Source organism: Sylvia atricapilla, chromosome 2 (genome assembly GCF_009819655.1).
Source record: "Sylvia atricapilla isolate bSylAtr1 chromosome 2, bSylAtr1.pri, whole genome shotgun sequence".
Lineage (NCBI taxonomy): Eukaryota > Metazoa > Chordata > Aves > Passeriformes > Sylviidae > Sylvia > Sylvia atricapilla.
Window position 1 is genome coordinate 43,254,337 of NC_089141.1, and position 12,497 is coordinate 43,266,833.

Genomic DNA, 12,497 nt, shown 5'->3' on the forward strand with positions numbered 1-12,497 from the left:
GGGCCGAACGGAACCGAACCGAACCAAACCGGGCCCGGCCAGGCCGCGCGCGCCGCTGAAGAGCTTCAAACTGCCGCCAGCGCGAGCCCCATTGGCGCGGCCGGGCCCCGCCCGCCGCCGCCTCTCGCGAGAGCCGCGCTCCCCGATCACCCGCCCGCCGCCATCTTGGCTCCTGCGTGGGGCCGCCGCCGCCGGAGCTCCCCGGTGAGTGACGCCGGGACGGGAACTCGGGGCTGGGGCGGCAGTGCCTCCGCGGATCCCCGCGGGTTCGCTTCTAAATCGAGCCAGAGAGTGGAAGGCTAGCGTGCAGCTGCGCTGTGGGAACGGGGTGGGTTGGCTTCTATTAGTGCTGGTTTGTGCCGTGGTAGAAGTGCTTGGGTGACTTACTTGGTCGCGTCACCAAGGCTGCCACAATTCAAGAAGGGTTTGGACAACTCTCTCAGGCACATCGTGGGGCTATTGGGGATGCCCTGTGTAGGGCCAGTTGGACTCGATCCTTGTAGGTCCCTTCCTACTCCGCGTATTCTGGGATTCTCTAAAGCTGAAGAAATCCCGTGTAATGCGAAACCTGGGCATTAGCGGGTTTGAGACTAATGAACAGGTTAATGACGAGCGCTTGCGTGGAGTCTAAACGTCATTCGGCCTTCCCTGCCCCTTACACCCAGCGTGTTGTGTCAGTCTGTTGGTGCTTTCCGCTTACGCCGCTTGGTCTAAGTCAGGACATTGTTTTTCTCTACCAGCCAGATTTCTCTCGGTCAGGATACAAGACTAGGTAATTACATACCAGTAAGCTTACGGAGAGACTGTAGTTCAAAACCTAATGCTGAGGAAGGGCCAGATTTGGATCGAGAAGACAGAGCTGCAAATACTGTGTTTTGACAACACAGCTGTTTGAAGAAAGCATGAGCAAAGTGAACTCTTCTTTCTTGAGGATCTGTGACTGGATTTTTCATTAAATAATTTATGGAGGATATGCATTAATTGCAGTGTGAGGATAACGGAATAAATTCTTAAGCTACGTAGATTTCAATTCCCTTTTTCTGGTTCTTAAGCTCCCAGTGTATCTGGCCTTGTGCTGCCTGCCGTGTGTGATGGTTTGTGAACACCAGGTTCAGAGCTTGAACCTTCAAACCAGCCAGCTGAAAGGCAGTGGAGTGAGTGCAGAGCTTTTAATCTTTCTTGTCAGAGCTTTACTTTTGTCCCTAAGGTAATGAGTATTTTATTTTATATTTCTGTTTATCTTTTAAGGCAAAATGTTTTTAACGACAATATTACTGCGGAAGAGAATTCCTGGGAAACAATGGATTGGGAAGTACAGGAAACCAAGACTGGTTACCATTTCAATGAAGCAAGCAATGGCCCGAAGGCTGGAAATTGAAGCAGAGAATGAATATTGGCTCAGCCAACCTTACCTGACAAAGGAGCAGGAGTACAAACACAATGCAGAAGAGAGACGTGCCAAGTGGGAAGCTTTCAAACGCCTGAAACAAGCCAAGTTTCCTGAGCACAGATTCATCAGCGATCATTTAAACCACTTAAATGTATCAAAGAAGTGGACGTGTTGAATAATACAGCATATTTATATTTGCCACACGTCATGCACTACCCTGGGATCTGCTCTCATACCTTTTTTATTAATTATGGTGATTCATGTAATTAGGGTGGGTGACAAATGTTGTGGTGTACGAAATACTGCATTAAAAGTAGTCCTCTGGAACAGTGTGTTTTCTCATTATTGCTTTGTTAGAGAGGTTCTTTGTGTGGCTTTCTACCATCTGCCCACCCTCTGTTCTTCAGGGCTTAAACAGCAAGTTACCAGGTGCAGTGGTGGTGACTTATAGGTAACCTAGTTTATAGTTTCACTGATTGCCTTTTGAAAGCCTGGAGAACGCTGCTGCCGTGTTGAAAGGGTGCATCTGCTGGTACTGGCCACATGGCTTGGGCTGATTGTTCTCCTTTCCTCAGGGATGGTTCTGTGCACACCAGTACTTCAGACATGACTATGACACTTGCCATCAGGCATGCAAGGACCAAGGGGAACTAGAACTGCAGAGACAGGGGGATGAGGCTGGAATTAATGGAATGTTATAAAATGTTCCATTAAAAAAACCCAACTTTCTGGAATTAATTGTTGATTTTAACTGCCAGTGGCATTGTCATTGTAATGTACAGCTCTGTTACACAGATCGTTCCTGATCTAAAAGGAACATGGCTGTTTCCTGTTTGAAGAGTTGACTTCTAAGTCAGGCTTAGTGTCCTGAAGGAATAAGAGCCAAAAGTCAGGCTTTTTATTTCCCCACAAGACCCAGTGACCTGGAAGATGTGTCAAGAGTGAGTGTAATCTGAGGTTTGTTGCAGCTGGAGTGTGTAAACCAGAGCAATGGTGCAGTGTTTCCCAGGTAGGCAGTTTTTCTCACTGATCTAACACATAAATGCTACAGCTGCGCACTTCTCAGATTCTTTCACATACTTTTATTAAGTCGATGTTGCATTCACTGATGAATTCAAGTGTCAAGTCCATTCATATCACTTTGGAAAAGAGATTTAAAATGGTACTTATTAATTAAACATGAATTATACTTCAGAGAAGTATGAACAGGTCTGAACACTGATGTACAAAATCTTGAATGCACTTTCATTGGTTATAAATGGCTTAGGAGAACTCTATGAAAAAAGTATACATATGGGGAAATTGCAAATACAATTAAAACATGAAGGAACTTCCAGGCAAAGCAATGTGATATTGTATTTAATTCATTTATAAAAGCCCGTTTCAAAAAGTTACTTCAAGTATTAAACTATAAATGGCAACGTTTTCTCTGTGCATAGGATGAGTCCTATCTGTAACATACAAAAAAATACAGTAAGTGCGTCATCATTACAGGTGTCTTTTACATGTCATCCCAAACTTAAATACAGCTCATTACAAGTTTAGGCAGCACAACAATAAAAATAACTTTGTGGAAGTAGAACAGCTGGGACATTGTGATTAGTGCAAATGTTGATGACCCTTGCTGGCAAATAGAAAAGGAACTGCAGAGATAACCCAAGGATGTTTCATTCAGCTAAGTTTAAATCGGAACAGACTTAACAGCAGGAATGCTCCCTCTTTCTGTGATAGCTTCGTGATTGTAAGTCACCATTCAGGAAGATTTAAGTTTCCCACAATAAAGCTGATAACAGGATAAGGGACAGGAGTAATCAGAGAGGACCATGCTAAATGTCTTCAGTTGTCAGCTAAGCAGTGTAAACGGAGGGGAATCAGCATGTCACCCCCAATGCTTTGGTGACAATTAAAGTAATACAAATACTTAATCTCTGACACATCTGCTTGACTGCTGAGCATGAGCTCTCTGTTTCATAGGACAGGGGGTAGGAAGAAAGATGGGGAAACCTCCCAAACCCAAAGAAAGAGATCCTGTAAACATTATCAGACTTCACTACCTAATGGAAACAAATTCAAGTAACGGCTTCAGAAAATAAAATGGCCAAACACCAGTTTTAATTTGCATTAAAACAAACTACAACTTGTAGCTTCATGACGTTTCATGACAGTTACAAAATTAAGAAAAATGCATATAAAAAGCTCTATATACAAAATAAATTGATAGAAATGAGTGTAACAAATGTGTTCAGTACTAAATCACTTCATGTGCAGCTGCTCTTTGGTGCCATTTAGGGATAGAAGAGCCTCTGAAGTTGCACACATTGCTGTTTTTTAGGTACTGTGAAAAGAGGTGTTTGTGAGCTAAACGTAACCGCTGTTTGGAGCCTCTCTGAATGCACACTCAAATCTTCCAGTCAGACACAATTTTAGAGGGTGTCCTTGGAGAATATACATTATGAAAGCTCAAAGCTGTCACGGTTTTGTTGTTACTTAACTTTAAGTAAAAATCTGGTCATTCAGTGCTCCAGATCCAGGCAGATTTGGTCAATCTGTCAGAATCAGTGCATCTTGGTGAATCTGCCAGACATTAATTCTGCTGCAAGTGCTGCAGTTTCCCTCCTCTTGGGGCTCTGCTTAGCTACAACCGGACCATACTTCAGTTAGATCATGAGGTCTTTGTGTGCATATTCAGTGGTACTGAAATTCATCCCAACCCAAAAGATCATTTATAATTAATAAAGAAGAATCACACAAGGAAAGAAACAGTACCTGAAAACTGTAAGTATTCATCACTTTGGAGAACAGGACTAATTTGTAAGGACAACATACCAAAAGTAACTTGGTACTTGGAAATTCCACACACAAGAGCAGCTTTAACAGAAAGGTTACCGTGATTTCTACTCAAATCACTAAAAATAGAAGTGCCCAAACTTCCTCTAATGTAACCCTCTGATTATTTAAAATGGAGATTTTTTAATCACATCTGACTTGTATCAAAACAGTCTCAAAATAATACTGTAGGAAGTCAATTAATGACAGAAACCTACTCCTCTTCCTGCCCTCCTCCCATAATACACCTTTGGTAGGCACAGCAATGAGGTGTGTGTTGCACACTGTGAGTAAGAAAAAGCCCACAGTATTGTGTAGCTTTAAGTAATTTATATTTATGGATTTTTCCTGCCTCATATTCACAGGTACAGGTTTATTTCAAGACATTTCAGAAAAATGGAGGATGAATCACACTGAAATCCTCCCCTACATCAGGCTTCTGTCCTCACGCTGGGAATTTAAAGCCATTCTTTTTTTTTGAGTGTACGTAGATTTTTTAAAAAGAGAAAAGCAGTAACACAAAAGCAGTTTCTAATTGTAGCCGATGTCAACTATCCTACAATAACTACTATGCATGGCTAGTAGTAGTCATTACTTTAATGGATCTAAAAGCTTAAGGGCTGCAATTTTTAATGACAACCTAGGTATTTTCAAGAGTCCCTGACACAGAGTAGGTTAAAGCACAAACCCAGCATGTACAACATGGCCCAACACTCTAAAACAGTTGTTTCCTCAAGATCAAGCCCCCTTCTGATTTCCTGACCATGGGCCAAAAGTACCCGCTTCCTGTAGCCCCTGCCTCTGCTGGCAGGGACACGTACAAGAGCCATCCTGCTCCCTCATGGACTTCCTAGCACAGCACAGGGAGTGCTCAGGATAGAATCCAAAGGCAGAGGATGTCAGCCTGCTGCCTTAGCCATGCTACCTCCCCTAAAGCCCAGGCCTGCCAGGAAAACCTAGCCCCTCCAATCCCACTCAGCATGCCCTCCAGCAGTACAATTCCCTTACAGAACTTAATTCCTTTAAATCAGCCTGGGGTTTCTCTTAGTCCCCAGTTCCCCAGGGGGGAAAAATAAAAGGGGTTGGGGGTGGTGACTGTGGGAGAATCATCTTTCAATAATTTTACTGTGTTTCATATTTGTCAAAGTGACTTTCAGTAATGCCTGCTTTTACGCCAACAGTAACTCTGGCCTCGGGATTATCCTAAGCCACTGCTCTCCTCACCTCAAAGATGAAGAAAAATCTAGGACAAAGTATTCCTCTGAGCTGCATGTCAGAATGGTCAGTTCTTCATGAAAAGCCACAAAAATGTCCGTCAGATTTACAAAGAAGTGGTTTCAGAAGAGCAGCACTCACTAGAAAATGCACATGGACATAGCCCAGTCTGTTTACTTGGAGTTTTTCCTGTAGATTCACTATGCTGACTAAAGAAATAAAACCAGTTCTCCTGATGTTGGCCTACAGGATACATACATTCATGAGGGGTGGTATATGAAGCACTTTGGGGAGTGGGTGGGTGGAGCAGAGACCATATTGCTGAGGCAGTGATACTGAGGATTCTGACATACATTTTGCTTAGTGTCTGTGCATGGACAGCTATATTACATGGATGCAGTAAAAGCCAGATGATATCCCAGGCCCTCCATGACAGTTCCACCAGTGTTTGGGGCTGCAAATTTTGGTATTCAGAACAAGCCATTTGAACATGCAGTCTTCCTTCTCTGTTATCTTCCCCAAGAAATTTTGCTGGTGCAATACTGCTGAGAGCTTGTGTTAAGATGGGAATTTCTCACTTAACATTTGAGAAGAAAAAACTAAACCTTTTCAGATCAATGTGTAGCAAATGGTTTTGTAAGTTTTGGAATTAGCAAATGCAAAATTTCTTGTACAAAGTTTGAAGAAATATTCTGCAACTTTTATAAAACATGCAAGTTTGAACCATTACTTCTGTCTCAAGAACATCCAACAGTGAAATCATGTTCATAGGTTCTCAAAGAGTTCTTGTTCCAGAAGATTAATATTTAATAGAAAATTTATTATATCCAAAGACAAAAAATACTTATTTTAAACCTTACAGTATACTTGATACCTTAGTATTTCCATCATAAACATATTTAACTCAAGTAGCAATCAGTCTGGGAGAGAAACCAATCAGATTCTTTTGGACTAGATCATCAATTTGACTACCTTCAGTTTGTATCAAAAGGGCTCATGTCTATTTGTAATCAGCATCAGCTGAACATCAGAAAAGTTAGACAGAAAAATAGTATTTGTCACTTTTTCCAGGTGCAAAATTCCAATACCGCCCAAAGATGTGTTAGCAGTCTTCTCTGTGGAGGACAAGGAAAAAAAAACCCATGTTGTTTGCTGTAGGTCTTGAGCTAAGGATGGGGTGAACTTCATTCCTCACACAGGAAACACATTTTGCCTTTTGTGAACAGTATATTGCTGCACAGAGCCATCAATCTTTAGCAATTTCAGCATCACTTAAACTGGACTTGAAAGTGGGAGACTAAAGAATGCAATTTTTCAGTGTGCTAACACAGATCTATGATCCAACACTAATCTTCTCTTAAGTACCTGATACTTCTATTTTAGAACCAATAAAACCTTGTGCCTTTATTAAAAGGATAAAACAAAAGTATAAAACAGTATTTATAAACCATGAAGAATCCCATGGAAAAAACAGTACTCTGCTGGTTCTGTTTTCTAGCAAAACACAACTGCAACATGATTTTTCTCAGGGGTACTTTACCATTTTGTTGCTGCCTTACACAGAACACAGCAAACAGTAACAGAAAATATAAGAACAGTGAATTCCTTTTTGCACTGCCTTTTCCTTGTATACTGACTGACAGTTGTTGGAAAGTAATAATCTATGGTTTTTTTAAACTAAAATTCAAGTTTTCTTCTTTGAGCTCTGTCCTTGGTATGGTTAAATAAATCAAGTTAAAATGATGAGGAAGCTCAATCCTATAGCAAAAAAGCAACACCCAAGTTAAAGGCTTTTATGTTGTTGGCATTGCCTTGCTCCAAAGCACAGCTAGTAGAAGGAACCCTCAGTCCCAAAAGACTTGGAGAGCTGTGATCATGGGATAGACTGGTTAATAGGAAGAGAGGAGAAGACATCCAGTCCCTTCCCCATCCCCTGGCATCTGAACTATGTATACTCCCACTTCAGACTGGCTGACCATGCGCTAGGCTCACTTTTCTTTTTTTTTCCTTCCTTTTCCTTTTTTCTTTCCTTCTGTACTCTGGACACCTGCTATGGAAGTGACTTCTGCAGTGCCTAAGGTATGAAGTTTGCCCATGAGGAGGTAGGAGTCTCTGCAATCTACCCCCACCACTGCAGCATAAAAGAAATGCATAGTTCCCACTCTGGACCTTGTGCATCCAAGCAGGGCACTTCTGGATCTGGCCCTTTGGTAGCAGTATATAATTCAGTGTTGCATAAATGCACATTAAGAATCTTAAGGCATCTGTCTTAACTTCCCTGCTCTGCAATAGTGCTTACAAGAATCCATTGTACTGTGCAGAAACTCGAATTTCTTGTCTCTTCCTAAAATGTTCATGTTCCATTTTTTCCTGCTCAGCTTCTTCCAAACAAAATTAAGAAATATTCAAGCTCAAAATGTGTTGCAGAAACCTAGTGAAACAAAAAAAGGTAATTAATGGAATTATCCAATTAGCTTTGAAAAAAACACATCATAGTGCACTACACAAATGCACCTGGGTAATATGATTTACAGACTTACTGATTAAGGTAAGTAGTTAAGGCAACTTCAACTCAGAAATAGCCTTCTGGGAGGTGTGGGGTTTTGTTTCACACTTCTTATGTTTAAAAGCTTATCAGTGCTAAGAACATCAATCCATCACCACTGATCTGCATCTAAAGTATCCTGACTGGCAATTCAATTTTTGAATTGAATTGATAGATGTGAGGACACAAATGGTACTTGCCTAGGTGAGGCTGTGGGACTGGTCTTCTGCAAATCAAGTTCTGCACACTAGAATAAGCCATGACTTTGCTTCTGCTGTGCGTTACAGGCCCAGAATTTAAAAACACAACTATTGGCTTTTTACAGGGTATTATGGAAGTGCATTGAACAGATGCTGGATCTCACAGCTACTGTATAGTTGCTTAGAAATGCAGGGCTGGAATAACCATCTTGGCCTAAACTGTGATCAAATCCAACTGAACTCAGAATGGTTCAAACACTGTGTTACTGAGTTAATTTAAGGTAACACATACCCAAATGCTTTTGCATTGGGTGCAACTATGCACTTTTATTTATAGAACTTTTAAAACTACTGTAGTTTGGGCAAGCGTAACACAAAGTACAAATTCTATATTAAACCTGGCCTCACTTTAGGAAGAGAGGGAAGATAGAAAAGAAATTAATCTCAAACTATTACCAATTGTCTAGCTTAAGACAGTCATCTATGTTCCCTCTCTAGGTCAGTGGAAAGAAAGATTAAGACCTTTCTATAATACCCTATCAAAGGCTGCTGGGATGAGCTGCCCTTAGAAACTTCTACTCTGCTCCAGGAGGAACAGAATAGCCTTTGTAACCTATTTAGATCAGATTAACTTTTATATAGCTGGAGGCTAAAAGGAACCCCTTGCTTGGGATATTCTTTTGCACATTTCATTGCATATACAGCATTAAGAGAAGTTGGAAAGGGGAAACTTACCATTGATGAGTTCTCATGGTTGAGTAGGTTTTTCAGAAGTCCTAACTAACTAGTCGAATCTTGGTTTTGTATGAGTTTACACTGAGATGTCTGACAAACATCAGCCCAAGCATCACACCATCACCCACAAAGACCTTTTAGAAAGATTTTTTTTCCTTGAAAACAAACCAACCCCCTCCCAAAGCTATAATTTTAGGTCAGAAGGCTCCTTAAAAATAAAAGGAAAGGAAAAAAACATAATCCTAAAATTACCAAGCTTACCAAATTCAAATGTAGTCTTTTATTTCTGATAAAAATGTGAATTACTTGCAAAAACATACCCCCACCAAAAACACCAAAACAACAACAACAACAACAACAAGAGGCCGGGGGTAATGGCTCAGCTCTAGCTTCTACAGCTGTTAGTTGACCAAATAAGATTTGTTTCCCTTCCAGACAGAAAAACTTAGTGGGAGCTTACAAGCTCACCACAGTAGAAAGTCAATATAAAAGAAGTCTAATTTAGTAATTGGAAATACATCAAGAGAAATTTCATATATGCCCCAGCACTCACTCTATTTCCTAAATGCAAAGTGCACACAGGGCACTTTAATGCAAAAAACATTCCAGAAGATCACTGTCAATTCCAAATGTGACAGAGCAGTCTGTATGCAGAGACCTGTATTCACTTACTGACCCTATGCAGCTTCCTAAAGATCAGAACATGGCCCACCAATATATGATTAAGAAAAAGACATTTAAGGAACTCTTCCTCAAGACAGTGTTTCATCTCAGAATTGCACTTAGCATCAGATTCTTTTCCCAGGTCAGGTAATAAATCCAGCACTATCCCCTTCAATCTAAATTACTGGATTAATCTGACTCATCCCAGGCCTAGCCAGCCCATGTTTCCTGCACTACAGCATTACTTCCATTCTTGGCTTCTCAACAGCCATTCTGAATCTTGTTTAGACTTTGTTATTACTCATCCAACATCAGATGACTCCTCTGCATTCCATGACTAGTTGATTTTTGACTTCGAGATGTCAATTTTATTCATACATGTACAGAAACAGCAATTATGTTAGTCTTACCTGTTTCTCATTGAGATGGTTGGTTAGTAATTAGCTGAGATCAGCTTTCCAATGAAACTATAATATGCTTTTTTGCACCTAGAACGTGAAAGAATCTCAATTATGTGTTTTTGCAGATTTGCATAACAAATAGCAGAGATTTCAAACCAGAAAGCACATTGACCATGTTGTGCCTACTTGACAAAAATATTTTCCTCCCCCTAACCAAGCATAAAAGATCCCAAATCTCAAAACTGAAGTGCAAAAGGAGAATTATCCATCCATCTACCATCCACTACCTTAATGCAATAACTAATTTTGAAGCAGAACATGGGATGCAAGTTAGCCTTAATTTCTAAATATCCTGACTTGATTCTATGGAACACATTTTCTTCTGTATCACTCCAGCCAATTCCTAAGGACTTTCTAGGTATCAAAAAAAAGAAAAAAAAAAAAAAAGAAAACTGAATGACAAACAAAACCACTACCTGATTTCACATTTTCCTCTTCAGGGCCAGTTTCCACCCACTGACAATCACCGGATAGCAACCGATTTTGTGATTCACTGAGTGGTCGAGTAGGAAAAGACTGATTGGCTACAGAGCTGAAAGGAAGCAAAGTCAACAGGAATTCTGTAATACCAGTAGCTGCTTCAGACATTTCTACAATAGTGAAGTTACTTAAAAGTGAAGCTAACAACAAAAAACCCTACAGTGCCAACTGGAAATGGTTGCCTGCCCTCAACTCTAATTCCTCTACAGGCTTGTTCCAGTGATCAGTCTAAAATAAACTCCTACCTGACACTTCTAATGACACTCACTTCTAATGGAAAAAACCCACGGATTGATACATAAGAAATGGCACCCTGACAGTAACACTGCCACATAGCTAAAAAGAAAACCCACGCAGTTCCATCTGGAAGAGCAACCAAATGCCATCTTATCCCATGCAAATGCCAGGGCCTTCTTCTGAACAGTCTTCCAAACATAAAAGGATACTTTGCTGTTTGCACAAGGGTCCTGTTCTTGTGTACATTCCACACATTATTTTGCACTGGAAGCAACTTCTTCTCTGTATTGCCTTTGAATCCTCTAATGTCTGGTAACTCAGGTGACTGTTGTTGGCAATAACCTTCAGCTTAAAAATTCACCAAACTACGCAGAAAACTTCTAAAGTGGCAACTGTAAACACCCCCAGAAACTGCATACAGAGACTCTTGTTTCTTTGAAAATACGTTGAAGATACAAAACATGCAAATTTGGGAGGGATAAAAGGTAATGAGCTAAAAACCCCAGCATGAGAGATCTACTTCTCTTGCAAAGTGTCTCAGCATTACTTGTTTAAACATGCTCAAGGAGATGAAATACAAATAGTACCCTGCTTTCACAAAAAAAACCCAAAAAACAACAAACCCAAATCAAACAAATAAACAAAACAAATCTTTTTCCATGGACAATTACTCAGTCTTCCCTAGGACATTTTTGAGTGTTAAGAGCCAGTAAGCTCTCTTACTTTCTGTATTACTGTATTATCTCTGTATTACTTACCACCTCTAATTTCTGTATTATATAGAGCCTTATCCTCTGTTACAACAAAACCAAGACACAGTCAAGTTTTTAGTCTTAATCCATTCTATCCTCCACTAAAGACTTATAAACTTACTCTGAAGATGACAAGAAGCAGAAAGAATTCAAAAACTAACTTCGAAACAATTTTTTTCTCAAGATAAGTACTAAACAGTGCAAAATCAGTATTTTAAGTGCTATAGTTACCTTTTGGCAGGTTCATTTTGGCTTGAGGCTGCAAGTTGCTCTGGATCCATAATCACCAAACGAGTTGGGAAATTACATCCATCACCCAAACTAAATGAGAAACAAAGACTCACATCTCTATTGGTAACTGGCTTAAGTAAACTGATCAAGGACTCATGAAAGAGGCAAAGGCTACAGGCTCCAGTCAATTAGCTAAGCACAGTCCTGAACTCCAGACTTTGGCAAGGCATTTCTACCATTAAATCAGATGATCAGTTAATTAAATCTTGGAGCTCAATTGATTCCCACCACATCACTGAGTATGGATTGCTGCGCACAGCACAAGTGTGTGGATTTGAGAAACAGTAGATGTATTTCAGTAGACTATATCCTGTAACTTCTCCCAAACCAGCATGCTCGCATGGTAAGGCTCTTTGGTATTAACAATCTCAGAAGCTGTTTCATAAATAACATTAATTTTGAAATTAGCTAAGCCTTCTTTTAAAGTTTATCAGGATAAAATGTGGTAGCAAAACAGATTGAGCCATCTACAGTGGAGCTTCTGTCTTTAATCACGTGATAGTTGAGCTAACAGCTGAGTCAACTTAAGCTGCTGTGCTGTTTGATACCAGACCTCAGCTTCAAAAACAAGTTCAGCAACATTTTTACCTGATACACAGCCCCCCAAGAGCACTGTTGGAACACAGTCTGTACTTCATTCTGCTGAAATCTGATAGTGGTGGGAGTGGGCAGCATGTCAATCTTGCTTCATCAGGCTTGTCT

At 40.4% G+C, this 12,497-nt stretch overlaps 2 protein-coding genes across 7 annotated transcripts in view; one reads left to right on the plus strand and one right to left on the minus strand.

Annotated features, from left to right (window-relative positions):
• Nucleotides 1-68: 68 nt before the first annotated feature.
• MRPL57 (mitochondrial ribosomal protein L57) lies at nt 69-1,717 on the plus strand. 4 transcript variants are annotated; one of them, XM_066313061.1, is made up of 3 exons: nt 144-204; nt 1,053-1,154; nt 1,249-1,717. In XM_066313061.1, the coding sequence occupies exon 3, from the start codon at nt 1,254-1,256 to the stop codon at nt 1,563-1,565; it is 312 nt and encodes a 103-aa protein (XP_066169158.1). In that variant the 5' UTR covers nt 144-204; nt 1,053-1,154; nt 1,249-1,253; the 3' UTR covers nt 1,566-1,717. The 4 variants fall into 4 exon arrangements, with proteins under 4 accessions (XP_066169156.1, XP_066169158.1, XP_066169157.1 ...); XM_066313062.1 differs by lacking the exon at nt 144-204 and adding an exon at nt 314-328; XM_066313059.1 differs by lacking the exon at nt 1,053-1,154 and having other exon boundaries at nt 69-204.
• Nucleotides 1,718-2,449: 732 nt separating this feature from the next.
• Nucleotides 2,450-12,497, minus strand: part of ZDHHC20 (zinc finger DHHC-type palmitoyltransferase 20) — a 48,574-nt gene continuing 38,526 nt past the window's right edge. Inside the window, exons 10-13 of one of the 3 annotated variants that reach the window (XM_066313055.1) lie at nt 11,736-11,825; nt 10,452-10,567; nt 9,985-10,062; nt 2,450-7,862 (exon numbers count right to left, since the gene is read on the minus strand). In XM_066313055.1, the coding sequence (XP_066169152.1) occupies nt 10,025-10,062; nt 10,452-10,567; nt 11,736-11,825 (244 nt within the window). In that variant the 3' untranslated portion in view covers nt 2,450-7,862; nt 9,985-10,024. The remainder of the gene's footprint in view (nt 7,863-9,984; nt 10,063-10,451; nt 10,568-11,735; nt 11,826-12,497) is intronic. The other 2 variants (XM_066313056.1, XM_066313058.1) reach the window with 2 other exon arrangements.

Coding starts and splice junctions, on each gene's coding strand:
- MRPL57 (XM_066313059.1), top strand. CDS start 1,254: ATGTTTTTAACGACAATATTACTGCGGAAGAGAATTCCTGGGAAACAA.